This window comes from Pantherophis guttatus, chromosome 4, assembly GCF_059756535.1.
Source record: "Pantherophis guttatus breed Tessera chromosome 4, ASM5975653v1, whole genome shotgun sequence".
Classification (NCBI taxonomy): domain Eukaryota; kingdom Metazoa; phylum Chordata; class Lepidosauria; order Squamata; family Colubridae; genus Pantherophis; species Pantherophis guttatus.
In genome coordinates this window covers 110209337-110235755 of record NC_142066.1, presented here as the reverse complement: position 1 = coordinate 110235755, position 26419 = coordinate 110209337, and the positions used below count along the sequence as shown (strand labels likewise).

Sequence of the window (26419 nt, the reverse complement as noted above, 5' to 3'; positions counted from 1 at the left end):
AATATAGGTCAGCATACTTCAAGTTCTTCTATAAAAGCTGCTAAATCTTCTTTCCAAAGGTCAGAAGATGATTTTCTCTTGAGATCATTGAGTTCCTTTCCCTAAAAGACATAAAAGAATAACAAAATAATTTGTATTAGAGAGATGTTTTGAACATTTAAGGTAAGCCAATATAAATGTAACTGTGCTGGATAAGGCCAAGATCCATCTTAATCCAATGTTTGTCCTGAAGTACTCAGAAGTAGAAGTTGTAAATCTATCTCCCTCCTTCTAATGTTGTCCTACAATTGATATTTGGAGGCAAGGTTCTCTCAATTGGGAGGTAACTTTAAAACTTCAAAGCAAATAGGATTTGACAGACCTATCCTGGATAAATTTATCCAGGCACCTTTTATAATCATTCAGATTAGTGACTATCGCCTTGTTTTTGGCAATGGGTTCCACACAATAATTACGAACCATGTAAAGTTGAGTTTTGATCTTCTACATCAATATTATCAAGGCATGTAAAAATTATGTACATTTTGTTATATTTTGTTCATTAACAATATAAATGCTATTAAATTATACATTTTGAGAAATAAATTTAATTTAAAAATTAACATGTGTAATTGCTATTTTGCATTTTTTTCAACCTAAAACAATATTCTCAATAACATATTAGGAAATACCTTCATCTTCAAAACTCAGAAAATACCTACTTTTGTATCTCGGTGCTTAATGATTTCCTCAACTTTCTCTTTAGTAAGACACCATAAAGACATATTTAAGATGTAATTGAAATCTGGACCTGAAGTAGATCCTGAAGAAGATGAATTATCATCATTCAGAGTCTGCATTTCTTCCTCTTCTGCAGCCTATTTAAAGATAAAATTTGTTAAAATACTGCACAAATATGAATAAATTGGGAAACATAGTAAAAATTCTAATAAAGATGAAAAATAATTTTTAGCATATTAGGTTGGAGATTATCAAAACATGAATCACTTTTTGAAAAGAGTAAATATAATAGCAATCGCACGTAGATTTATATACCATTTCATTGCTTTACAGACCTATCTAAGCGGTTTACAGCATCAGCATCTTACCTCCAACAATCTGGGTTCTCATTTTACCGACTTGGAAGGATGGAAGGCTGAATCAACCTTGAGCTAGTAAGAATCGAACTGCCGAACTGTTGGCAGCCAGTAATAGCTTGCAATACTGCATTCTAACCACTGTGCCCCCATGGCTCTTGCAAAAATGCTCAAATTCAAATTTTCAAAAATACTAGCATGTAGACAGCTTTTCAGATGAAAGCAAAATTTATTACAATATGAATAGCTGGCTTGTTTATGGATAGATATTAATAATAGATACAATAGATTGTAATAAATTTTCCCAAAACTGCTATGCCCAGGCAAGGCAAAACTAGAATCTCAAGGGCTAATCACACCTATACAATTATTAAAAATAACAGTGTGACTTCAACTGAACTTTCATACATTGTACGAAATTCTAAAAAGGACCTTCAGTTCTAAGCAATTAATAGTATTTCTTCCAACCAGTCAATTTGGCTAGGCTTAAACTCCTTTTTAAATTCTTTAAACTCTATTGAAGAAATTGATGTGTTTATCTTTTTGAAATGCATGAATGTGACTGTGATTTTCTCAACCAAATAAATTAAAAAGACAAATGGTGGAATTATGATTTACTTTTTCTTGAGCTTCCTTCCAGGCTTTGACAGGGTCAGATTCATAACCTCTCTGGACTAACATCTGAATCAAATCTCTCTTTGATTTGTTCTCTACAGGGGAAAAAAGAGATTACAGTGAAATATATATATGAATCAAAGAGATCAATTCAAGAGAAAATTATAAATTTCACAAACCCTTTAATTCTGTATTGTTCTTACCTATGGCAATTTTCCCTTGTATTTTCTCTAAAATAAAGCGAGCTTGATTGTTAAGCTTTGTTGATTCTGCCCCTAACATTCCTGCAAGCCACTCCTTACGCAAACCATAATAATTTAAACGTAAGTCAAAGAATTCTTTTAAGATATCTTGCACAGTTTCATATTTCTTCAAACATCCCATATGATCAAATAGTACCTGCATAAATGTAAAAAAAAAGATTAAAAACTATTTCCGCTATTCCACAATGTTAACTAAATGCTATTATTTCTAAAGGAAAAGTATAATTATTATAGAAAACTAGAGTCTTAAAATTTCTCAGCTTTATATTAAAAAATCAGATATCACTTGTTTTACTTGAAATTGATAAAGTTGGTTTTTGGAAATTAATAAGAATGCATTAATCTTTGTTAAATATACCTGAAGTTTTTTTTCATTTTTTTTTCAAAAGTATCAAATATTAAACTCAAAGAAGCATTTGATTTTAACTTATAACTAGTCATTTTGTTTGCATATAGTATTACAATGTTATTGCTTGTGGCCAGAATGTTCAAAAGGCCAGGGAAGAATGTGCAGGTGTGGAAGACATAGCCCAGTGACTTGCCACCTTCTCTATTGGCTTCAGCACTAACTTTCTGGAGAAACTGAAAGGAAGGCTGCAAGTGGCAATCACATAATCGCAGAGTCCTGCAACCACTCATTAGTGAAAACTATTTGCTAAATGCCCAAATCACAATCATATGGCTATAGGGGTGCTGGGAGAGCTGGAATTCTGAGGACCAGTTGTAACCACCATTCCATGGTGTCATGATCTTTGAATGATGATAATTAACCAGTTTAAAATTAACCAGTAGTACAAAAATCCAGTAACTATCCATCTTTCAGTAAAGCCTTTACACGACTTGGGAAGAAGTTCAAACAATTTTATTGCAGCCATAGACCAGCATAGAACTAATAACATAACAATTATGCTAAAATAGAAATAAAAACAATGTTATATTTATAGAATAAGATAAATATAAAATTACAGAGTACAGGTATTAAAATGCAAAAGAACCCAATGAAATTACAATTAACTTTATAATAACTAATTTACTGTTAAGACAAATAAAATGATATAAGTAATACTAAAATTTAAAAAGAATGTAAAGCTACGCTAAATTATATTAATTCTAATATTTGCTGTACCCCTGCTCAGGTTTGTTAGGATTATGGCCATTATATTCCAACCAATTTTAACAAAGAAATAGCAAAAGAAAACATAAAGTGGTATGTGCATATTTAAAAGGAGAAGAGGAAAAAATGAGGAAGAGAAAGGGAGAAAGTGGGATGAAAGGAAGAGAAAATATGTTAAGTTATGGAAGCCTAATAAGGCTTAGAATCACCTCATTTGGAAGACTTGCTGTAAACATCATTTTTAATCATAACTCTGACAGAAAATCAGACTACATTGTCTGAAATTTCCACCATCTGGTCACCTAGCAAGACTAATTAATTTACCCTGCCCAGATATTGTGTTATACATGAGGAAATATGAGCCATTGTTTCAATTTCCTCTTACCACAGGGACTGAGCTAATTTTAATATACCCTTTTCTCCAAGAGAGCAGAGCAGAAAACATTATTGTGAGCAAGAATAAAAGCGCTTTTGATGTTTTGGGGACAATATTGTAGAAGTAATGTGCAGAAAACTTTTTTGTGGGTTCACTGAATATATGGTGCAGCCTAGTTAAGTTGATTTTGCAGAGCTATAACTCTAGCACATTGCTTGAAAGATGCTTTGGCTTCATCAAATCCAACTGAATCAACACAGCAGGGTAGACTCCATAATAACTTAAAGCGGAACTAAGTAATTTATGCCAAGAAATCTGAAATTGATTTTGAAGAGTCAAAAAAGCCAGACAAGAAACAGAACACAACAAGAAACCAAAACCAGATTCCTTAGGAATTCCTTGTAGCGTTTCTAAGGATTCTATGTTCTTCTATGCACATTTTGGAAGTCATAGGACAACTGTGATATTATTTTGACCTCAAATACTTTTAGTCCACCAGGTGTATGAAAAAAACCTTTAATATGGAAGCTTCATTTCTGATCTTCTCATTTAGGAAGTATATTTGTTGGTGTCATGAAAATAATCCCAAAATATTTGAAGACCTAAACTTGTTCAATATCTTTGCTATTGATTTGCCACCTATGATTATGTCCAGAAGACTTATTTGAAAAAAAATAGCTTTTTAAATTATTAATAATTAAATTATTATCTCCGAAGTAGGAAGCATTTTTACGGCTCCCCTCAAAACAGTGGATGAAATAGAAATGGTAACTAAGCAAATCTTATTGGAAATTATTTTATTTTGCCTATAAATTGATAGCCTATTCTGCATACCTCATATAAGAATTTAAAGGTGTTTAATAAAGCTTGTTACAATGAGAAATCATTCTGCATGTTTAACAACAATGGGTTATTGTTAACTTTAAGGTTGCAATCCTAAGCATATTAATTGGTTGCAAGCCTTGCCAAACAAAATACTGTACAGTTTCCTTCTGAAGAAACATACATCATTACACTATATATTTCTGTAAACCTACATATATATGAAATACTTATTTAGTCACTGTTTTATGAATCAGATGCTAAATGAAATTGCCAGTTTTGAATTTTCAGCTCATTTAAATGCTGATTAATAACTTGAATACATAAATAATTATAGGCCAGGAGCAAATTTTTATTTTAAAATACCTTGAAAAGGAATTCCCAGCATTATTTTAAATGAAGAATTACCAGGGAATGGATTACTTGAAGTTGACAGCAAAAATAGGAATGAAGCCAACAAACTAAAGGGACTTCTAATCAACAGAAGGAATAGGATGGGGACTGTAATTCAATCTCTTCTGAAAGGAATTGGACTCCCTTATCCTAGGATGCCATTTTACCTTTAAAAGTTGGACATGATTAGGAGTGTATTATGTTCAATGCATGAGCTGCGTTAATGGTTAATAATCTCTCAACAATTATTCCTACCTTGGTTATATTACATTTATACTGTATTACATTAATGCAACACCTTTTTTTACAGAACTAACTTTGAAGAGTAGTAGTAGAACAATTCCTAAGCTATTTTTATTCAAATATTTTAGGACCATGGGGATCTATTAAAATCTATAAATTACACTGGACAACAAATATTTTGCTTCCTGAAAATGTTTGGATGTATCTTATAAATTTTTGGCTGTTAATCACAAAAATAATTATATAGGTAATTCTTATTTAAAGTATATTTGTTCAGAGACTATTCAAAGTTATGATAGCACCGAATGAAGAATACTTATAAGGAGTTCTGAAAGTTGCAGCTGTTACAGTGTCCTGATGGTCACATGATTGCAATTCAGGCACTCGGCAACAAAGCCAATGGAAAACCCAGCAGAAAGAAGCATATGGCATATGACTATGGAATCCTGCGACATCAGATTTCACCTAATGGCTGCAGCTGAGAACTGCATCATAAATTTGTGCAGTCACATAATGTCAAACCTTATGACCACATCACTTAGCAACAGAATTCCTGATCCCAATTGCCATGATTAAGTGAGCAAAGAGAGAATACTACTTTTTATATAAAATATACAAACAGAAACATTAGTCATGTGCTACACAGAATATATTATTACTAGTGTAACACTGAAAAATAGTAAACAGCTACTGATTTGGAGATCAAACATAGAGGAAAGTTACCATAGAATTACAAGTTAAACTTGTTTGAAGCTTAAAAACTTTGTGGAGTCCAGCAGCCTCTGCTTGAGCAAGTTTTTCTTCTGTCATTTTTACAACAAATTTCACAGTTGTATCAGTGTGATATTCTTTGTAATCAGAAATTAATGCTGGTGTTTTTTCAGTCCCATTCAACATTGGTTCTAATACTTGTTCTTTGTAAACCTGTAAAGACATTAAAATGAAAATAAAACGCAAAGAAAATAGTAGACATATTTTAAGTCTAAAATTGCATCAAAAATATTTACCTGAGTCCACGTTCGAACTGGAAGTTCTGTAATTTCTACTGTGTTCCTATCAACCACAAATATTTCTCCACTCACTACATATTGATTTTGACCAAGTTCTTGGATTGCTCCTTTAAAGTTTTTGTAATTTGGAAGCTACAACATTAAAAATATGTATTAATTATACACATCTTAAAAAGTCTCATATTTTTTATAATTGTCAATAATAAAACATTATAATAAAACAAATGTTTATAATTAAATCAATATTTAAGGCTAAAATAATATTTATATAGAAGTGGCATATTATTTCTGTAGGAAACTTCACTATTAATTCTTTCATATAAATGAGCAAAATAGTATATAACCACAGAGAAAGGAGAAAAGTGAATGTGAATCAGTGTGTATACAAGGGTGCTTAAAAGATAGTTTGATTTTTCAATATTTCTGCATAAATATGACCTAAAATGTGATCTTCTTTTAAAAAGTCCTAAAACTAGATAAACAGAACCCAATTGAACAAACGGGTCAAAAATATTATAGTTGTTCACTTATTTATTGAGGAAAATTATCCAAAACTACATATTAGTGTGGCAAAAGTATTAGTTGCATTGCAGGAAAGTAAGATGTCATTCCTCTAGAGCAGTGGTTCTCAACCTTCCTAATGCCGCGACCCATTAATACAGTTCCTCATGTTGTGGTGACCCCCAACCAGGGGTGGGTTTTAAATTTTTTTGCTATCAGTTCTGTGGGCGTGGCTTATTTTGTGGGTGTGACTTGGAGGTCATGTGACCGGGTGGGCGTGGCTAGCTGGTCATGTGACCGAGTGGCCATGGCTATGTGTATAGGGACTACTCAGAGGGCTGAAAAAAGTGATTTCTGACAGATCCTCACACTTTTGAATGGTCCTCACAGTTATGACCATCCTCACATTTATGTCCGTGCAGCATTCTTAACAACCATGTCACTCATTTCACAACTGTTTCTCTTCACCATGGTGACAAGATAGGGCAAAAAACGTAAAATGTGAGGACAGTCATAAATTCGAGGATTGGTCGAAAGTGCGAGGACCAGTCAAAAATAACTTTTTCAGCCCTCTGAGTAGTCCATGTGCACAAAAGGACTACCCAGAGGGCTGAAAAAAGTGATTTCTGACAGGTCCTCGTACTTTTGACTGGTCTTCGCATTTATGACTGGTCATGATGCCCATTGTAGCATTCTTAATAACCGTGTCACTCATTTCACAACTGCTTCTCTTCACCATGGTGACAAGATAGGGCAAAAACGTAAAATGTGAGGACAGTCGTAAGTTCGAGGACTGGTCAAAAGTGCGAGGACCAGTCAAAAATAACTTTTTCAGCCCTCTGAGTAGTCCATATGCATAAAAGGTTACAGCAATAGAGAGGGATGAAGGAAGGGAAGGGAAATTAGAGTAGGAGTGAGGGTAAGAGAGGGAGGAAGAGAGGAGGAGAAGGAGAAAGAAAGAGGAAGTAGGAAGGAGAAGAAGGGGGGGGGGAAGAGAAAGTAAGAAGGAAAGAAAAGCGAGAGGTGGTAGGTTTGAGGAGAAAGATTGCTGTATAATAAAAAAGACGAAAGGGAAGAAAACCAACCCCAAACAAATATAAAGATATTAAGATAAAGAATGAATTGTTAAACTTTAAAGAATAAAAGAGAACAAAAATGAAGAAATAGCAATAATTAGAAACACACATACAAACATACAATGTATTTTCTTTGAACAGAGTATTTGGCCGGTTCACAAATTTAACCAGTGTTTAGTTATTTCAATTAAATTTACAATTTCTATATTTTCTTTTTGCCATATTTATTCCTCATCTATTTTTTTCAAAAACCAATATTACCCTTCATCCTCATCTCTAATCTTAATCAAATTCAATTTTCCCTTCTATTCTATATTATACCCCTTCCCATTGTCATCTATTTTTATATCCATCCTCACATTGGTTAATTATGTAATTATGTAATACAGTTGTTTAATACAAATTCAACATTGTAATATAAATCAATTAGTTATATAACTATCACTTTGTATATCACTCAATATGAACATGAATATTCCAATTATTTCCATGCAATCCAATTTCTTACAAATCAATTAATTATATTTACCAATAATAATAAACCAAATAATTTCCCCCATATATTCCTCCAAACCACAACTTAATCATTTCTGCTTTCAACACAATATACAATTAATAGTATCTCAATTATTACAATTCCCTAGTTAAATAGAGCTTTTTTTCTTTTGTGTTTTAAAATCTTGAACCTCCTTTTTTGCCCTAAATTTCCCATTGTTTGCAGTTTTGCACCTACCTTTTTTGGTGAGGAAAAAGAAAAGAAATCTCTCTCTGCCTCATTTTGTCACATTGCAGCAAAGACCCTGCTTTACTTTCACCTTTTTTAAGCATAGCTAGGGGGAAAAAAATCTGCTCCTCTCTTTGCAGCTAGCAACAGAGCCCTCTGCAAAACAGCTGAGAGCAAATCAGCTAAGAGTCCGGAGGCTGATCAAATCTACTTATGGTAATTAACCTATGCTGAAGCTGAAAGGGGCTGTTTTTTTCTATTTTTGCAGGCACCGGTCTTCTCATTTGTTTTCTTTTAACACTGATCAGCTGTAGGGCAGCCCTTTGAAGCCCCGCGGCAAGAATTTAAACGGTTTGTTTCCCTCTAGCCATCAGCTGGGACTCAGGAGGCAGCAATAGATTGGGAGTGGGTGGGTTAAGCAAACGGCGAACGGCGATCCAACAGAGGCAGAGGGTGAGGGTGAGTGAAGGCATGGGGGGGGGCAGAGAGGGCTTTGGCGACCCCCGTGAAATGGCCATTCGACCCCCCAAGGTTGAGAACCGCTGCTCTAGAGCTTGCTGAACAGAGTGGGTAGACTATATTTTTGGTTGAGTGTTCCTATTTTATTATTTCAACACAAAATCTGGTAGTGTCTTTCTCGTGCTTGGCTTGAGCATAGCAAGGAAGAGTTCTCTTAGTATTGCTGATAGTTGCACTCTAGATGGCGTGGTGGTTGGAATGCAGTACTGCATGCTACTTTCTGCTGACTGCTGACTGCCTGCAACTGGGCAGATCGAATCTCACCAGGCTCAAAGTTGACTCAGTCTTCCATCCTTCTGAGGTCAATAAAATGAGGCTCCAAATTGTTGGGGGCAATAGGCTGACTCTGTAAAACTGCTTAGAGGGCTGTAAAGCACTGTGAAGCAGTATATAAATCTAAGTGCTACTGCTATTGCTATCTTGTTGTAAAAATCCATACTGAATAATCTCTGAAAATGTTAGGTCTATAAAAGGCCTTCCTCATCATCTTGTCCTCATCTGACAAACAGATACTTTCTCTTTAAGTCTCTTATGAGCTTCCTCAGTGAAGAACTGCACTCTTCTATCTTTCTAGCTAGGTTAGTTATACTATAGTAGTGGCCAAAATTGTGGAAACCTTTTGGGAAAAGTGTATTTTCTAAAACTAGCTAATAACATCACTTTTTTTGTAGTAGTAGTAGTACCATAAAATTATATATCAATAGAAAGATAATTTAATCAAGAATGTATTGCAAAAACTTTTATGAAGGATTTGCTATTAGAATAGCAATTACAGTATAAAGAAGAAAAATGAAACACAGAAAAAAAGAGATATATAAAAATTATCACGTCAGTTAATATTTAGTTGGGTAACCTTTAGCATGAATTACGGCCTTACGACATCTTCTATGGAGTGAACCAAGTCTTTTAGTTCTGCAGCTGTTATAATGTGAAACCAAGATTGAACGATTGCTTCTATTAACTGGGTTTTATTGCTGGGTTGCTTCTGACTAACGAGTTTCTTTAAGTCTGTTCCATAGATTTTCAATTGGGTTAAGGAACTCCAAAAAAAAAAGTGGTATTATTAGCCATCAAATCTCAAAAATACACTTTTCCTAAAAGGTTTCCACAATTTTGGCCACTACTGTTTGTTGCAATCACTTCTCTGATCAGACTTCCCTGATGGTGCTCCTAATCTTTCTATTCATCATGCTGACAATGGGAAGCAAGAAATCCTCTTTCATATTCATAATTATTTTAAATATGGAGGTGACCTCCTCTGTTGGTGTGAATGTGATTTCTCACTTGATTGTATAAATTTATCTGGTCATGTGTGTTCTGTGTGTTCAGCCATGCTACTTTGTCATTATCAGGGAGAAGAAGAGAGAGTAGAGGCACCTTCACTGCCACTTCTGAGTTAAATAGAGAGATCTGGGATGGAATGTTGATTTGAATAAAAGAGAAGTAGAATGAGAATGTAAAGCCAGAGAAGAGATTTATACTCTCGGAAAATATAAAGAATGACAAAGAAACTCAACCCTGATGTGTGGATGTTAGGTATAAATTGAACTAGAAAAAGGTTTTGACAGATTTGAAACTGTCCAATTATGAATGTAGATTCTAGTAATCCTAATAATTTCATTTCCTGACCTTTCCTATCTTGAAGGGATGAGGAGGTATCTAATCCGATCTTCTCCAGTGAGAAAAACAACACCACTGCTTCCAGTGAATTATTCATCTGCATATGTATCAGTTTTTCCAGCTTGGAAAAAAAGGGAAGATAGGGCGTCGAAAACCGTAATTTTTCTCAAGCCATTTCTTGGGCGAAAAAAAAGGAGGTCAGCTTTTCTCCTGCTGGTACTGATTGTTGCAGCTTCTTTTACAAGACATATATGTTCCATGTGACTGAAGGTTCTTTGTTCAAAAGAACAAAGCTCAGCTCTACAGGAAAAGTTTATGTTTATATTCTTATCTCTCTCTTTCCCTTCCTTCCTTCCTTCCTTCCTTCCTTCCTTCTCTGCATCTTTTTCTTAAAGCCTCTATCTAGATAGGCCTGAATTGGGGGGGGGGGGGAATCCTACCAAACCTGCAGAAAGCAGAACTAAGATTGGAGATGAGGGTTTTCCTCTATGATATGGAAAAAGTAATCATTGGAAAAGATTGGCTTAATCCAAATGCTTTCTAGGCTATAGATAATTGCATTTTCATTCATAATGATGCTATGTTTTGGATATGGTTTGAGTACCAGAAATACTGAGTACATACTTTGGGAGAATATATAATAAAACTTAAGGAGAAATACAAAATTGTAAATATATGCAATATTTCTGTGCAAATGACACTTATGAATAGAGATAAATTGTTTTATAATTATAGTTAAAAACTGAGGCCAAACTCCTCAACAAAAGATTTTTAAACCAAAACTAGTCAATCAAACATTGATGACAGAAGCACCAAATAATATTATCTTACTGCACCCATTTTATCTGCTCAATTTCTTCTGCTTTAATCTCCTCTTTCTATAGTTTCTTTAGTGTGATTTGTTTCTCTTCTAACAAAAGTTTAAAACCTTTGTTTATTCTTGCTTTCCGATTTCTGGCTCAATTGGCACATCACACATAGATTATATAAATATTCTATAGTTTGCTTAGTGTCTTCTTCTTTTAGCCATATTTTTTGTACACTGATTTACAAAACCTAAGTTTATCCCTCTATAAATAAACATATTTAGCCTCTTTATGAAAAAACTTATATTACATTATTCTGCAGTGAATATTGCATTACCATGGGATGAGGATCCAATCCATCCAACATTCGTCTGACATTGTTCACAATCTCCCTGGTATCATAGTTTGGAATCTTACATGCCCATCCTGTACCGATGCCCTCAGCACCATTTATTAAGACCATAGGAATTATGGGAATGTACCATTCAGGTTCCACACGCTGATTATCATCATACAGGAACTTAAGAAGATTATCATCTACTGCAGGAAAAAGTAATCGTGCTAAAGGGCTTTTAAAAAAAGACAAATAAAAATTTGAGGTTATTTTGGTTCGTAATTCAATCAATTGTTAAGTTGAATTGTTGTAGAAGTTACATATTAAATTATACAATTTATTTATTTTGCAAATTTACATAGCTGCCCATCTCAATAAAAAGTGCCTTTTATTCTTTTTAAAAATGAACTATAATGTTACAGGTATTCTAAACTTTATGTAATGCATCTAGTGAGAAGCCTTCCTCAGGCAGTACAATATTAAAGTACTTTTCAATAGGGGTTAGAAAACTTTAATTACTACCCTAACTACCAAACATTTTCCAGACATCTTATGCAAAAATTATCAGATTGCATGAAAAAGTACCCTTTGATCCCAGCTGAATAGGTATACGTGTGTGTGTGTGTGTGTACAGTTAATATCTCGGGTTTCTTCCCATGTAATTGTAAACATATCCTTAAAAGGGTAGTAGCGACGTTTCGACGAAATCGCATTCATCATGTTCTGGCTAATGTTCTCGGTTTGGTGCTTATGGGCAAACTGTGTGATCGTAACATATATATGTATGTATGTATGTATGTATGTATGTATGTATGTATGTATGTATGTATATATTCTGAGGTTTTCGCAGGTGTTTGTATGCAGGTCTTTGGTTATTCGGGTTTTCTCCCGCGTAAAATTGGAAGTGTCTTGGTGACATTTTGACGAAGTAGAACCCGAATAATCAAAGACCTACATACAAACATCCGCAAAAACCTCAGAATATATTATTCTAATTTCTCCCTATAAATCAGAATTATTGTCTAGAAAGAAAGTGAAGATATAAATTCAGATTAGGGCCTAACTGTATTTCCAATTTAGTTATAAAATCAAAAGCTGAATAATAGTAAATAAAGCTATGATTTTTTTTTACTTTATAAATTCAAATCTCTCTCTCTCCCTGCCTCCCTTTAAGTCAGTGTTGACTCCTAAGGACTGTCTGAACATGTTTCTGCAGTTTTCTTGGCAAGATTCCAGAAATGATTTGCCACTGTCTACTTCTTAGGGCTGAAAAACAGGATTGACCTAAGGTCTTCCTGCCTAATAAGGGAGGTCTAGAATTCATTCTGGTTTCTAGCCTGATGCTTTACACTACACCAACTTGGTTCTCCCTTTCTCTTATAAAAAATTCAAATTAAATGAGGGTATGTTTTTCATTTTTGTTTTTTGGCAGCTGATGGGTTTTGTGTTTCTTCCACACTTCTGAAGGACAATTTTCATTGTGCTCTATCCTATAGGCATTGAGTTGACCGAAATGTTGCACTTCTGGACTAAGGAACTGAAATAATTACGTATTTTTCTCTAGTTGTCTTCCACAATAACAGTAACATATTTTCCAATTCTGTATTATTTAGATTTCTGTTTTGAACTACACTTTACCTCAACATGGTGAAGATGTAACGAGGACTTGCAGCATCCTTGCCACCATGAAGCCTAGTACCAAACTGACCAATAGGCTGTAGCAAGCTGACATTATTACTTCCAACAAAATTCTGAGCCAAATTGACAATTGTCATCATTAAAGCTTGCTAGAAGAAAATATTAAAGTTATGTTACTATCCAAAGGAAAAATCCAATTTTATGAGTATAGAATAAATTGCTGACAAAACTACTTAATGCTCTAACTATGACAAGGCTAGAAAAAAGAAGAAATGGCGCCTCCATTTTGAAAAGACATTTATTATCAAGTTATTATCATTTTATACATTATTCATTACAAATAACAATGTTGATGATGATCATGGTTATGACAAATTTCAATGGAGTATTTTTCTTTCTCAAGGTTACTACAGGTAAAGTAAAAAGATCTAACTTTTCAAATTTGCCTACCTTGCTTTGCAAAATTATTCTTCCAAAATAATCAAGGTATATGGATATTTTTTTATTTCTATACCCACCTCTCCATGGTGATACGCAGACATTTCAGCCACAGAACCAGCCAACTGAGCAACTTTAACTTCACGTTTATCATTTCTCTTAAAGCAAGTATATAAAACTTTACGTTGCCCTGGTTTAAAGCCTTCATTAAAACAAAAAATGAAAAATTTCAAAATTGTACTTCAAAATAATATTTTGAATTGTATTTCAAAATAATATTAATATAATAAACTTAATTAAAGTGCACATTTAATCAGAATATCTAAATAAAATTATATATGTTAAATGCAACAAAAATTATCTAGTAAATATAAGGAACTGTAAATTTATGTGTTTGATTTGCTGATACAGTGGGGCAAAAAAGTATTTAGTCAGTCACCAATTGTGCAAGTTCTCCCACTTAAAAAGATGAGAGAGGCTTGTAATTGACATCATAGATAGACCTCAGCTATGAGAGACAAAATAAGAAAACAAATCCAGACAATCACATTGTCTGATTTGGAAAGAATTTATTTGCAAATTATGGTGGAAAATAAGTATTTGGTCAATATCAAAAGTTCATCTCAATACTTTGTTATCTATCCTTTGTTGGCAATGACAGAGGTCAAACATTTTCTGTAAGTCTTCACAAGGTTGGCACACACTGTTGCTGATATGTTGGGCCATTCCTCCATGAGATCTCCCCTAGACCAGTGATGTTTTGGGGCTGTCGCTGGGCAACACGGACTTTCAACTCCCTCCAAAGGTTTTCTATGGGGTTGAGATCTGGAGACTGGCTAGGCCACTCCAGGACCTTGAAATGCTTCTTACAAAGCCACTCCTTCGTTGCCCAGTGTGTTTGGGATCATTGTCATGCTGAAAGACCCAGCCACGTTTCATCTTCAATGCCCTTGCTGATGGAAGGAGGTTTGCACTCAAAATCTCACGATATATGGCCCCATTCATTCTTTCCTGTACACGGATCAGTTGTCCTGGTCCCTTTGCAGAGAAACAGTCCCAAAGCATGATGTTGCCACCCCCATGCTTCACAGTAGGTATGGTGTTCTTTGGATGCAACACAGCATTCTCTCTCCTCCAAACACGACGAATTGTGTTTCTACCAAACAGTACTTTTGTTTCACCTGACCATATGACATTCTCCCAATCCTCTTCTGGATCATCCAAATGCTCTCTAGCAAACTTCAGACAGGCCCGGACATGTACTGGATTAAGTAGGGGGACACGTCTGGCACTGCAGGATCTGAGTACCTGGCGGCGTAGTGTGTTACTAATGATAGCCTTTGTTACGTTGGTCCCAGCTCTCTGCAGGTCATTCACTAGGTCCCCCAGTGTGGTTCTGGGATTTTTGCTCACCGTTCTTGTGATCATTTTAACACCACGGGGTGAATCTTGCGTGGAGCCCCAGATCAAGGGAGATTATCAGTGGTCTTGTATGTCTTCCATTTTCTAATTATTGCTCCCAGTTGATTTCTTCACACCAAGCTGCTTGCCTATTGCAGATTCAGTCTTCCCACCTGGTGCAGGTCTACAATTTTGTTTCTGGTGTCCTTCGACAGCTCTTTGGTCTTCACCATAGTGGAGTTTGGAGTGTGACTATTTGAGGTGGTGGACAGGTGTCTTTTATACTGATAACAAGTTCAAACAGGTGCCATTAATACAGGTAATGAGTGGAGGACAGAGAAGCCTCTTAAAGAAGAAATTACAGGTCTGTGAGAGCCAGAAATCTTGCTTGTTTGTAGGTGACCAAATACTTATTTTCCACCATAATTTGCAAATAAATTCTTTCCAAATTAGACAATGTGATTGTCTGTATTTGTTTTCTCATTTTGTCTCTCATAGTTGAGGTCTACTTATGATGTCAATTACAAGCCTCTCATCTTTTTAAGTGGGAGAACTTGCACAATTGGTGGCTGACTAAATACTTTTTTGCCCCACTGTACATACCATAATAAAGTTAGCAAATTTAAGGGTAGATTTTTTTACAACTTCATTTGTAAAGAAGACGGTAAAATGAAGGTTGGTATAATGAGGAAAAAAATTGTTGGAGGCAATATGCTAATATTGTCAACTACTTAGAAGCAGTGCTATTGCTATTGCTAAAGCAACTAAGTTTCTTCTAGATAGAAGGCTAACAATGAAAAAAGAACAGAAAAAATGCAAACAACAGTATTCTGTGTTCCAGTATAATTATATATTTAAATCACAGAAAGATACTATACATCATAAAAGTGCACTCACCATCAACAAGAGATGGGATGGATCGCTCATTATCTGAGTTGGAAAAGAGAATCAGCTCCTTGTTGATAAAGTCATTATAAGTGAGATGCTTTGTTGCAGTCCCATACAGAAATTGCTAAAATAAATAACAGTTATTATTACTTTGTAACAAATAACATCATTTGTTTCTCCTTAATATTCCAACATTACCTCTGGTAATCCATGCAACCGACGTTGTCTTCTATCTTCCATGAAATTTGTCAACCATTCTTTTCTGTCATCAATTTTTTTCTTACTGAAGGCCTACAAAAATATAACATAGACTGCTCACGACTATAAAATAGATTAGAGTGGCTATAAAACACCAAGTTTTAATCAAGGTTCAACAAAAACATAAACTAGAAATAGCTTATATAAGCTACATGCTGAATAACTACACATGACCAGAGGTCAGAAAATATTCTGTCCATCCATTTCATGCTACATTCTAAAATATGTAACAAAAGCTAATAGATGGCACAATTCTTTTAGAAAAAAGTCCTAATTTGAAGGCAATTTAATATCCTGTATATGATTTGTACACTTAAAAAGTGGTAATTATTTAAATTAAATTTCTATACTTTATTAATGATTATAGTTTATTTTTATTCCAAAATAAAGAAAAGAGAAAATGGCCATTTATTTTATTTATTTATTTTATTCAATTTGTATATCGCCCGTCTCCTAGTGGACTCAGGGTGGTGCACAGCCAGAACTAAAACACATAACAATACAAAATTTAAAATTATTAAAAGAATTACATACTTTGGCCCAAATTTAAAACAATTCGAATTAAAACCCACTGACAGATTAAAAGCTAAAAAACTAAATAATAATAATAATAATAATAATAATAATAATAATAATAATAGTAATAGTAATAATAATAATAATTTTATTTCTATACCGCCCTTCTTCCGAAGGACTCAGGGCGGTGTACAGCCTATTTAAAAACACAGACAAAACAACAATTTAAAATTTAAAATAATTAAATAAATTGGCTCAGATTTAAAACCCCAAAAAATTTAAATACCCCAATTTAAAACTATTATGTTGATAGTCCGGCCTGGCGGAACAACAGGGTCTTCAGTGCGCAGCGAAACACCCGGAGGTCGGAGATCTTACGTATTTCCGGGGGCAGTTCGTTCCACAGGGCTGGGGCTCCCACAGAGAAGGCCCTCCCCCTGGGTGTCTCCAGCCGACATAACTTGGCCGATGGCACCCGGAGGAGACCCTCTCTGTGGGAGCGAACTGGTCGGTGGGAGGCTATTGGTGGCAGAAGACGGTCTCGGAGGTACCCGGATCCTATGCCATGGAGCGCTTTAAAGGTGGTAACCAACACCTTGAATCGCACCCGGAAGACCACTGGGAGCCAGTGCAGCTCGCGCAGGAGGGGTGTCACATGGGCACAACGAGTTGCGCCCATAACCACCCGCATGGCCGCATTCTGGACCAGTTGGAGCCTCCGAGTGCTCTTCAAGGGGAGCTCCATGTAGAGAGCATTACAATAGTCTAACCGGGAAGTAACAAGGGCATGAGTGACTGTGCGCAGGGCGTCCCGATCCAGAAAGGGCTGCAACTGGCGGATCAGGCGAACCTGATAAAAGGCCCCCCTGGCCACGGCCGTCATATGCTCTTCTAAAGACAGCCGCGCGTCCAGGAGGATACCCAGATTGCGAGCCCTCTCCATGGGGGACAAAGATTCACTCCCAATAGTCAGCGATGGCACCTGCTGACTATATCGGGGCGCCGGAAGCCACAGCCACTCAGTCTTGGAGGGGTTGAGTCTGAGCCTGTTCCTCCCCATCCAGACCCGCACGTCCTCCAGGCAGCGAGACATCATATCAAGGGCATCGTTGGGTGGTCTGGGGTGGAGATGTACAGCTGAGTATCATCAGTGTACAGATGGCACTTCACCCCAAAACCACGATGATCTCACCCAGCGGCTTCACATAAATGTTCCTAACCCCCTCAATCGCTGCAGCATGATACCATGGTCGATGGTATCAAAAGCCGCTGAGAGATCTAATAGGACTAGGACAGAGGAGCAACCCCTGTCCCGAGCCCTCCAGAGATCATCCACCAACGGGACCAATGCCGTTTCTGTGCTGTACCCCTGCCTGAAGCCCGACTGGTACGGGTCTAGATAGATAGCTTCATCCAGGTGCTGGGGAAGTTGTCGTGCCACCACGCTCTCAACAACTTTCGCCACAAAACGAAGGTTGGAGACTGGACGATAGTTGGCTAATTCAGCCGGGTCCAGGGAAGGCTTCTTGAGGAGGGGCCTCACTACCGCCTCTTTCAAGGCGGCAGGAAAGGCACCCTCACTCAGAGAAGCACCTATAATCCCCTGGAGCCAGCCTCGTGTAACCTCCCGGGAGGCCAGTACCAACCAGGAGGGACACGGGTCCAATAAACACGTGGCGGCACTAATCTTACCCAGAACCCTGTCCACATCCTCGGGAGTCACAGAATCAAACTCCTCCCAGATAACATTCTCAAGACCTGCCCTGGTCTCCTCCCGTGGACTCATCCAATCAGAGTCCAAGCCATCCCGAATCCGAGCGACTTTATCGTGCAGGAATTGCACAAAATCCTCAGCACGACACTGCAAGGGATCTTCCCGCACTCCCCCCTGAAGAAGGGAGTGGGTCACCCTAAACAGGGCGGCTGGGCGGTTCTCTGCAGATGCGATAAGAGCGGAAAAATGGTTAAATTTTGCCGCTTTTATCGCCACTAGGTAGGTCTTGATATAAGACCTCACCTGTGTCCGGTCGGAATCGGATTGACTAGTCCTCCAAATGCTCTCTAGGCGTCTTTTCCGACGCTTCATCTCTCTCAGCTCCTCAGAGAACCAAGGAGCTAATTGAGATCGGCATCGGGTCAGAGGCCGCAAAGGCACGACGTGGTCCAAAGCCCCAGCGGCCGCCCTTTCCCAGGCGGCCACCAGCTCTTCAGTCGAGTCGTGTGTTAGAGTCTCAGGAAACGGCCCAAACTCCGTCAGGAACCTTTCGGGATCCATCAGGTGCCTGGGACGGAACCATCTGGTCGGTTCCGTCTCCCTGCGGCGGGGGCAGGCAGTAGGAAAGTCTAGTTGAAGGAGTGAATGATCTGTCCATGACAAGGGTTTAATATCTAGGTCCCCTCTACCAAGATCATTCAACCACTGACCAGAGATAAAAATCAAGTCCAGAGTGTGTCTCCCTATGTGAGTGGGGCCTTGAACTAACTGGGTCAGGTCCAAGACCGTCATGGAAGCCATGAACTCCCGAGCCACCTCTGATGCCTCACCCGCGGATGGGAGGTTGAAATCCCCCATGACAATAAGTCTGGGAGTATCGACCGCCACCCCGGCAATGACGTCGAGTAGCTCGGGCAGGGTCGCTGCCACGTGGCAGGGAGCCAGGTACGTAGTCAGCAAACCCATCTGCACCTCACGGCCCCACTTCACACAAAGGGACTCACATCCAGCTATCTGAGGAACAGTGGTATCCCTCGGACAGAGACTCTCCCTAATGATCACTGCCACTCCCCCACCCCTCCCCTGGGCCCTTGGCTAATGAAATGCACGGAAATCTGGTGGGCACATCTCGACGAGGGGGACCCTCCCCCTCTTGGCCCAACCAGGTCTCTGTAATACCTGCCAGGTCTGCACCCCCGTCCAAAATAAGATCACAGACGAGGGGGGCTTTATTAACCACCAACCTGGCATTACATAACATCAGCCGCGGACCCTGGGCCTGAGGCTCTACACAGCCCAGGACACAAGTCACGCAAGGGGGGGGGTTCACGCCAGCCCTGCTTGATGGAAAAGAAAAGTTTTCAGGGCACGGCGAAAGACCCGGAGATCCAATATCCTTCTTATCTCCGGGGACAAACCGTTCCAGAGGGCAGGAGCTGCCACAGAGAAGGCTCTCCCGCTGGGGGTCACCAGCCGACATTGCCTGGCTGACGGCACCCTGAGGAGTCCCTCTCTTGGGAGCGTACTGGTCGGTGGGAGGCTATCGGTGGCAGAAGGCGGTCCCGCAAATACCCAGGTCCTATGCCATGGAGTGCTTTAAAGGTGGTAACCAACACCTTGAAGCTCACCCAGAAGACCACCGGAATCTCTTTTTTTCCAAGTAAAGAAAAATAGGAAAAGGAAATAGGAAAAACACCTTTAGAAAACATTTTTAAACCTTGAGTCACAGGAAAAATATTGCTCATTCTTTCCATTATGTTGACAAAGAATTAAGACTGTAAAACTAGAATGGCAACATGTCTATGGAGATTTTCAGTCATCCAGGTCATGGTTGTTCCAAAAGTATTTTTTCAAGAGGCAACTGAATCAATCAGAGCTGAAGAAGCTTCTTGGATGAGAAGCGAAACATCTTCAAAGAAAAACAAGAATGTCCAGTTGCCTCTTGAAAAGCACCTTTGGAACTAGAATGACAACATTATTCTGCTGCAGAGAACACTCTAATTTCATCCATTGCAATACATCTACTATATTTTTCAGACTATAAGATGCTCTGGACTATAAGACGCACCTAGCTTTTGGGGAGCAAAACAAGGAAAAAAAAAATCTGCCTCTGCCTTGCCTCCAAGCAATTTGCCTCCTTGTAGCAAACTGCCTGGTCAGCTTCAGCACAGCCTTATTTAGCACAAGCAGCTGATTGGCGGTTGGAGCGGCCTCTCAGAATACCACCTATCAGCTGTTACAGGTTGCAAGGATCATTGTCCATTGTGGTCGCCACCTATCACCACTTCTGCGTGCCCCATTTTCAGCCTCCACGCATCCCGTCCAGGCAGCGGGGCGCGTGGAGACTGAAAATGGGGCACACAGAGGCTGAAAACAGGGCACGCAGAGATGGTGATAGGTGGTGGCGACAATGGGCGGCGATCCCTGCAGCCTGAAATAGCTGATAGGTGGTATTCCAGGAGGCTGATCCAACCGCCAATCAGCTGCTCGTAATAAATCAGGCTGTGCTGAAGCTGACCAGGCTGTTTGCTGTTTGCTGCAAGGAGGCAAATTGCTGGGAGGCAGAGGCTGAAGGGTGGGGGTCAGGGGTGGGCAGGGCTTCGGCAACATTCGCTCTATAAGACGCACAGACATTTCCATCCACTTTGGGGGTGGGGGAAAACGCATCTTATACACTGAAAAATACGGTAATTACCTATATCAGTATTGAAATAACTTTTATTTAGCCGGATCCAACTTTTATTTACATTTAAAATATTTAAATCTAAAAATAAGGAGATAATTTATGAACAAGAACAAGTGTGATAAAGGATTTAATAAATTTAGAAACCAGTATCATAGACAAAGTTCTTTTTCTTCCCTTCCTATTTACAAGATCAACACAAGTGACCTTCACTATACTAAACCGACAAAACTTTATATGTTTTCAATGCAGATAACATAATACAGATAATCATCGACTTATGATCAGTCACTTAGCAACCATTCAAAGCTAAGGCAGGCTCCCCAAAATGTATTTATAACCCAGTTTCAAGGTTTAGACTGCTATATCATCCCCACAGTGATTTTACAACTTTTACAATTGACTGCAGACATGCTGCAGCATAACCCTCTCCCATCCTGTCCAGCAAATTCCCAGCAGGCATTGGGTCTGCTTTGGCAGCCCATCAGGTTCCACACCCTTCTCCCCATCTTGGTCACCAGTCGCTCAATTATATTTAAAAGATCTCCAGAGCAAAGGAGATCAGGATAAAGAAGGGAGCAGGCTGCACTGTTACTGGGCCTCTTCGTTTTTCTCTGCTGGTATTAGCCGAGCAAAGAAATTACTAATGCCAGCAGAACAAAACAGAGAGGAGCAAAGAACCTCACCATTTTGCTCTTCTGACATTAGTTAAGCAAAAAGTTTACTATTGCCAGTGGAGCAAATAGGACCTGTCCACTTATGGAAACCTTTTTCTTTTCTTCTCAAAACAAAGGTCTCAGTTGCTTGGAATCCACAAATAGATGTCATTTTACAAGCTGATGCTTCTGTGATCATGCTACTCAGCCACAAACTGCTTCGCTGGACAAAACAGTTTATATCTAGGTTCAGAAAAAGACAGCCACTTGTGGGATTATGCCATCTGTTCTTCCCGATTCCTGAACTCTGTAGATCTTCAAAAGGTAAGTGTGTGATTGTGATGAATATGGGTAGCTGTGGGCCATCCCAAGGAGCAGGAAGCAAAGCATGAGGTATCTCCTGGGGTGGGGAGATCTTGGGAGGCCAGAGGTCTCGTAGGATCTTTCCATCTGGGACACACCATACTTCACTTAAAAACCCACGTTTGTTAAATCACTGCATTCAGGAGAGAAGGGATGGGGAATGATTAAGGAAGGCAGTTCATTTAATGGGCTGGCTACATTACAGTAATAACTCGAGGACTACCGGTACCGTCTTATGACAAGACAAATATAGCATCTCATAAATAGCTCCATTGAGAGGATTCAGCTTTTCCTAATAAAATTTTTTCAATGTAATACATTTATATAAAGGTTCAACTGATGAAAACCACACTTCATTTCTAAGTTTCATCAGGAAGTAAATGCAGTTATTAGATAAATTCCAATCTGCTGACTAGAACCTAAACAACATAGATGTAGCATTCTCCTTGTCTGGACAAAGCAACAATTTAAAGACTCTAAATGACTGCCATTCACTCTCATTTTATAAAACTGGGGAAAGTATGCAGGAAAGAAAAGGAGGAAAGGATCAAGGAGGGCAGGTAAGACAACATTGAAGCAGAAGGCCTCTGCTGTCATCTTCTTGGTAATGAACCCTGACTATATGCTGAAACCCAAGACCTTACTCCTTGAATAACAATTAAAGAGTTTAGCTAAGCTGGCTTGTTAGATGCAATTTGGAAATTTTACTTTGTGATTCTGCAATTCCTTGCTTCCCTCTCCAATAAATTCCTTTCTTATATCTAATGGTACACTGGTTTTATAAAGAATTTTAAAATTAAACACTGAATTTATACATTACCCTTCATGTTTCAGGATCAACAGTTTGCTTAATTTTGTATTTTTAGCTTTGGGCATATTCCAAGCAGTCCTCTTTTAAGATTTAGTTTTTAGATTTTTCCCGTCACTTAATTTTTAAACAAACTGACAAAATATAAATACAATTTTTCATGAAATTTTACAGATGGCAGGAATCAATCTTAAGACATTTTATTTTATTTTTGTAAGGTTAGAAAGTCACCCTCATCAGAGTTTTCTTTTACTGTGGTTTCTTATAGATTTTTGCTACATAAATTTAGATATTATTGCTTAATAATTATCTGTCACTACAAAATACAATGATTTCAATAGGTTTCAATAATTTAAATAATTATAATTAACAAAAAAAGAGATATTCAGCAGATATCTACCAATGTAATGGCTGCATCATCTTCAGGACCAGCATATCGAAATAAAATCCGATGTCTTTCCATATCTGCAAAATATTCTTTTGCTTCTTTAGCAGTGCTGGTGCCTAAACCTAGTTCAATTGGAAAAAAAGCTTGACATTTTAATCTATAGTTTTTTCTCAATGTATTACAGATTAATTTAATAATTACTCAGGAACATTCAAAAAGTACAGCCAAAACAGTTTAATATTAATCCAATAGTGATTAAATAAAAATAAATAAAACATAAAAAATGCTAATCTAATTAGTATTGCAAATGACAAATCAACTAAATTTCAATTTTCAATTAATTCATTTTAAAGTGCATTTTGAATTAAAAATATTTTTGAGAAAGGAAAAAAGGAGTTCAGTACAAACCTTTGTAGTATTTTATTTTCCATGCTTTATGATTCTCCATATGTTTTTTCCATTCATCAAATTCAGGAATACTATAGAAGGAAAGTTCCTGCTTATTTTTACTTGCCTTAAAATAAAGAGAATTTCAATTAGATTTTAATTCATAATTTCCCCCGTGTTTTATAAAAATTACATATAATACTTGTTATGGTTATTTCAAGTATGATTTGGGCTATCTTAACACAACCTCGACTTATAATAGGTTAATCCAAATACAGCTCAAAATATTTGTTTGGCTACATATGCCATGTTATTAGAAGGAATAATATATTTATTTCAAGATTTTCAAGGACTGGATATTGAATAATTAAATTAGAACACTTGAGAAGGTGGAAATAGTGTCATACAATACTTTCTATGATTCTCTAACAGATTGCTATTTCATATAATACATTCTGACATTATATTAAGAAATAAAAGCAACAAGTTTATATAAAGCTTTGTTTCTGTGCATTAAAGGATTGTGCCCATGATATACAATCAAAGCCAGAAACACAAATGCTAAATGTTTTATATACAATTTTTGCTGAAGAAAAAAAAAGACTTTTCTTAAGTCTTGAATCATTTTTAAATGTAAAGAAATATGCTTCAATATTGGAAGAATTATATTCATACTTCATTTCAAATATTAAATGACCTATATTTTACCTCAAGTTTATTAGTTATAGCATGTACACTGACTATACTAATTACCTTTACAATTGGAGTAATGAATTCTTCAAGAAAACCATGTTTCAGAAGTGAAGGCCAATTGTGATGAATAAAATTGATTAGCAAACCTTTAATATGTGATCCATCTTGATCCTGAATAAAAAAAGGAAAGATGGCCAAATATGATGAATCCCAAATAAAAATATAATATGATTATACCACAAGGGATAACTTTTACAAATGATTCAATTTTTACTATTTAAATAATTCAATTAAGATTCAATTAAGATTATTCAGATAAATATGCTTATACAGTATTCTATTACTTCTATATCTATCTGAGGGAGATGGGAGGTTTAAAAATATAAATAAACATTTCTTCTGCAAGTCATGTAGAATTGAATGAATGTTAGTTTTAATAGCAATATCAACTTATATATCACTTCATAATGCTTTACAGACCTCTCTAAGCCATTTACAGAGTCAGCATATTGTCCCCAATAATCTGAGTCCTAATGTTACTGACTTGGAAGTATGGAAGGCTGATTCAACCTTGAACTGGTCTGGATTGCACTGCCAGCAGTCGGCAGCCTGCAATATTGTTTTCTAACCACTATGCCACCCTGGCTCTTTAAGTACAGCTTTAAGATCCAGGATTCAAGCAAATATAAAAATTATTTTTTTAAAAAATAAAATATATAATATGAATGCTAAAAATACAGTGTATAACTGAAAATGTATATCAGAAAAAAATAATGGCAGAAAACTATAAATACATAATCTATTAAAAACTTTGAAAAATTGAAAATGACTGGAAATCTTCTTAAAAATAACTAGAAATCTTTCTACCCAGAATCAATCACTTCAAAAAATAAAATCAATAAAAACTTGTTTATGATATTTATTTTAATAAATAAAAATAATATCAATGTCACCAATTAGTATAAAGTACACAGATTGTCAGCTTCCGGTGCAGCTGTCAGGGCGGAAAGATTGGTGCGGCGTTAGCTCCACTGTGCCGAGTGGTTTTCTTGAGCCTCTGCGGCTTTTTTTTTTGCTGTTCTCAGCCCTGGAGAGGTTGGGGGAGCAGAGGGGCTTTCTTCGGAGGCGAGGAAGGGAGTGCGACCCCTCGCCGCAACAAAGCTCAAGCTCCAAGGACCCGGAGGACAGAAAGAGGGCTCCGAAACAGCAGCCCCAAAGTCAATGACATTGCATTTTTGACCGGCACGGGGAGACGAGACAGAACGAGACGGGAAAAGAAGAAGAAGGAGATTGAACTTAATATTGAAGGGACTGTGCATCGAATTGAGAGAATAGCGGCAGCCAAGATTATAAGTGAAGGAAGCTTTTATTTACTGGCTTTTGGCTTTCTCCCTGCTGTGGAATTGGAGCAAAACGGAAGTACGATCTGTATAATTGGATTACGTGTTGGAATGGAACTTATTAGTGGTGGTAATAATTGAGAGGAACTTTAGCTGATAAAAGAACAATATATTTCAAAATATTAACTGTGGAAAAGTGGGTGATGATTAGGAGGTGAATCTTCTCCTGATCCCCCTTCCTCCTCAAGGTCTTTGTGAGCCCTTTCCTGTTTAATTTATCGATTGTGATAAATTGGTATAATATTTGAATTTAATATTCTTCTGAATACCTGATAATTTCTATAATTTTTAATATTTATTAAGTGTATATAATGATTGTTGATTAATTGATTGAGTATTTAACTATTTATCTTGATTTACTATTTAGCATAATTTTGTGTATTATAACATATATATATATATATATATATATATATATACACACACATACATAGACTCTATTTAATTGTAGACAGATAGGATAAATTTGAATTAATTTATGATTATAATTATATAGAATCGAGGTTGAATAGTAATAAAAGCTTCAAATAAGAAGAAAAATAGAATTGATTGTGTAAACCTAAACATACTAAACAATATTAGTGTATGATAATTTGAAAAAATCTCCTTTGCTTGGCTAACATGTCTACTACAGTGACATCCACAAAAGTGATGAAGAAACATGTAGCATCTACAGTGGCATCTTCTTCGATAACA

The 26419-nt window shown here is 37.0% G+C and overlaps 1 protein-coding gene across 1 annotated transcript in view; it reads right to left on the bottom strand.

Annotated features, from left to right (window-relative positions):
• The window catches only part of TOP2B (DNA topoisomerase II beta), an 88541-nt gene that overhangs the window by 13124 nt on the left and 48998 nt on the right, over positions 1 to 26419 (bottom strand). Inside the window, exons 14-27 of the mRNA XM_034403978.3 lie at positions 24384 to 24494; positions 23652 to 23757; positions 23256 to 23365; positions 16056 to 16148; positions 15867 to 15981; positions 13649 to 13770; positions 13131 to 13279; positions 11496 to 11727; positions 5910 to 6044; positions 5626 to 5826; positions 1895 to 2090; positions 1695 to 1786; positions 702 to 857; positions 18 to 101 (exon numbers count right to left, since the gene is read on the bottom strand). Of these exons, the coding sequence (XP_034259869.2) occupies positions 18 to 101; positions 702 to 857; positions 1695 to 1786; positions 1895 to 2090; positions 5626 to 5826; positions 5910 to 6044; positions 11496 to 11727; positions 13131 to 13279; positions 13649 to 13770; positions 15867 to 15981; positions 16056 to 16148; positions 23256 to 23365; positions 23652 to 23757; positions 24384 to 24494 (1902 nt within the window). The remainder of the gene's footprint in view (positions 1 to 17; positions 102 to 701; positions 858 to 1694; positions 1787 to 1894; positions 2091 to 5625; positions 5827 to 5909; positions 6045 to 11495; positions 11728 to 13130; positions 13280 to 13648; positions 13771 to 15866; positions 15982 to 16055; positions 16149 to 23255; positions 23366 to 23651; positions 23758 to 24383; positions 24495 to 26419) is intronic.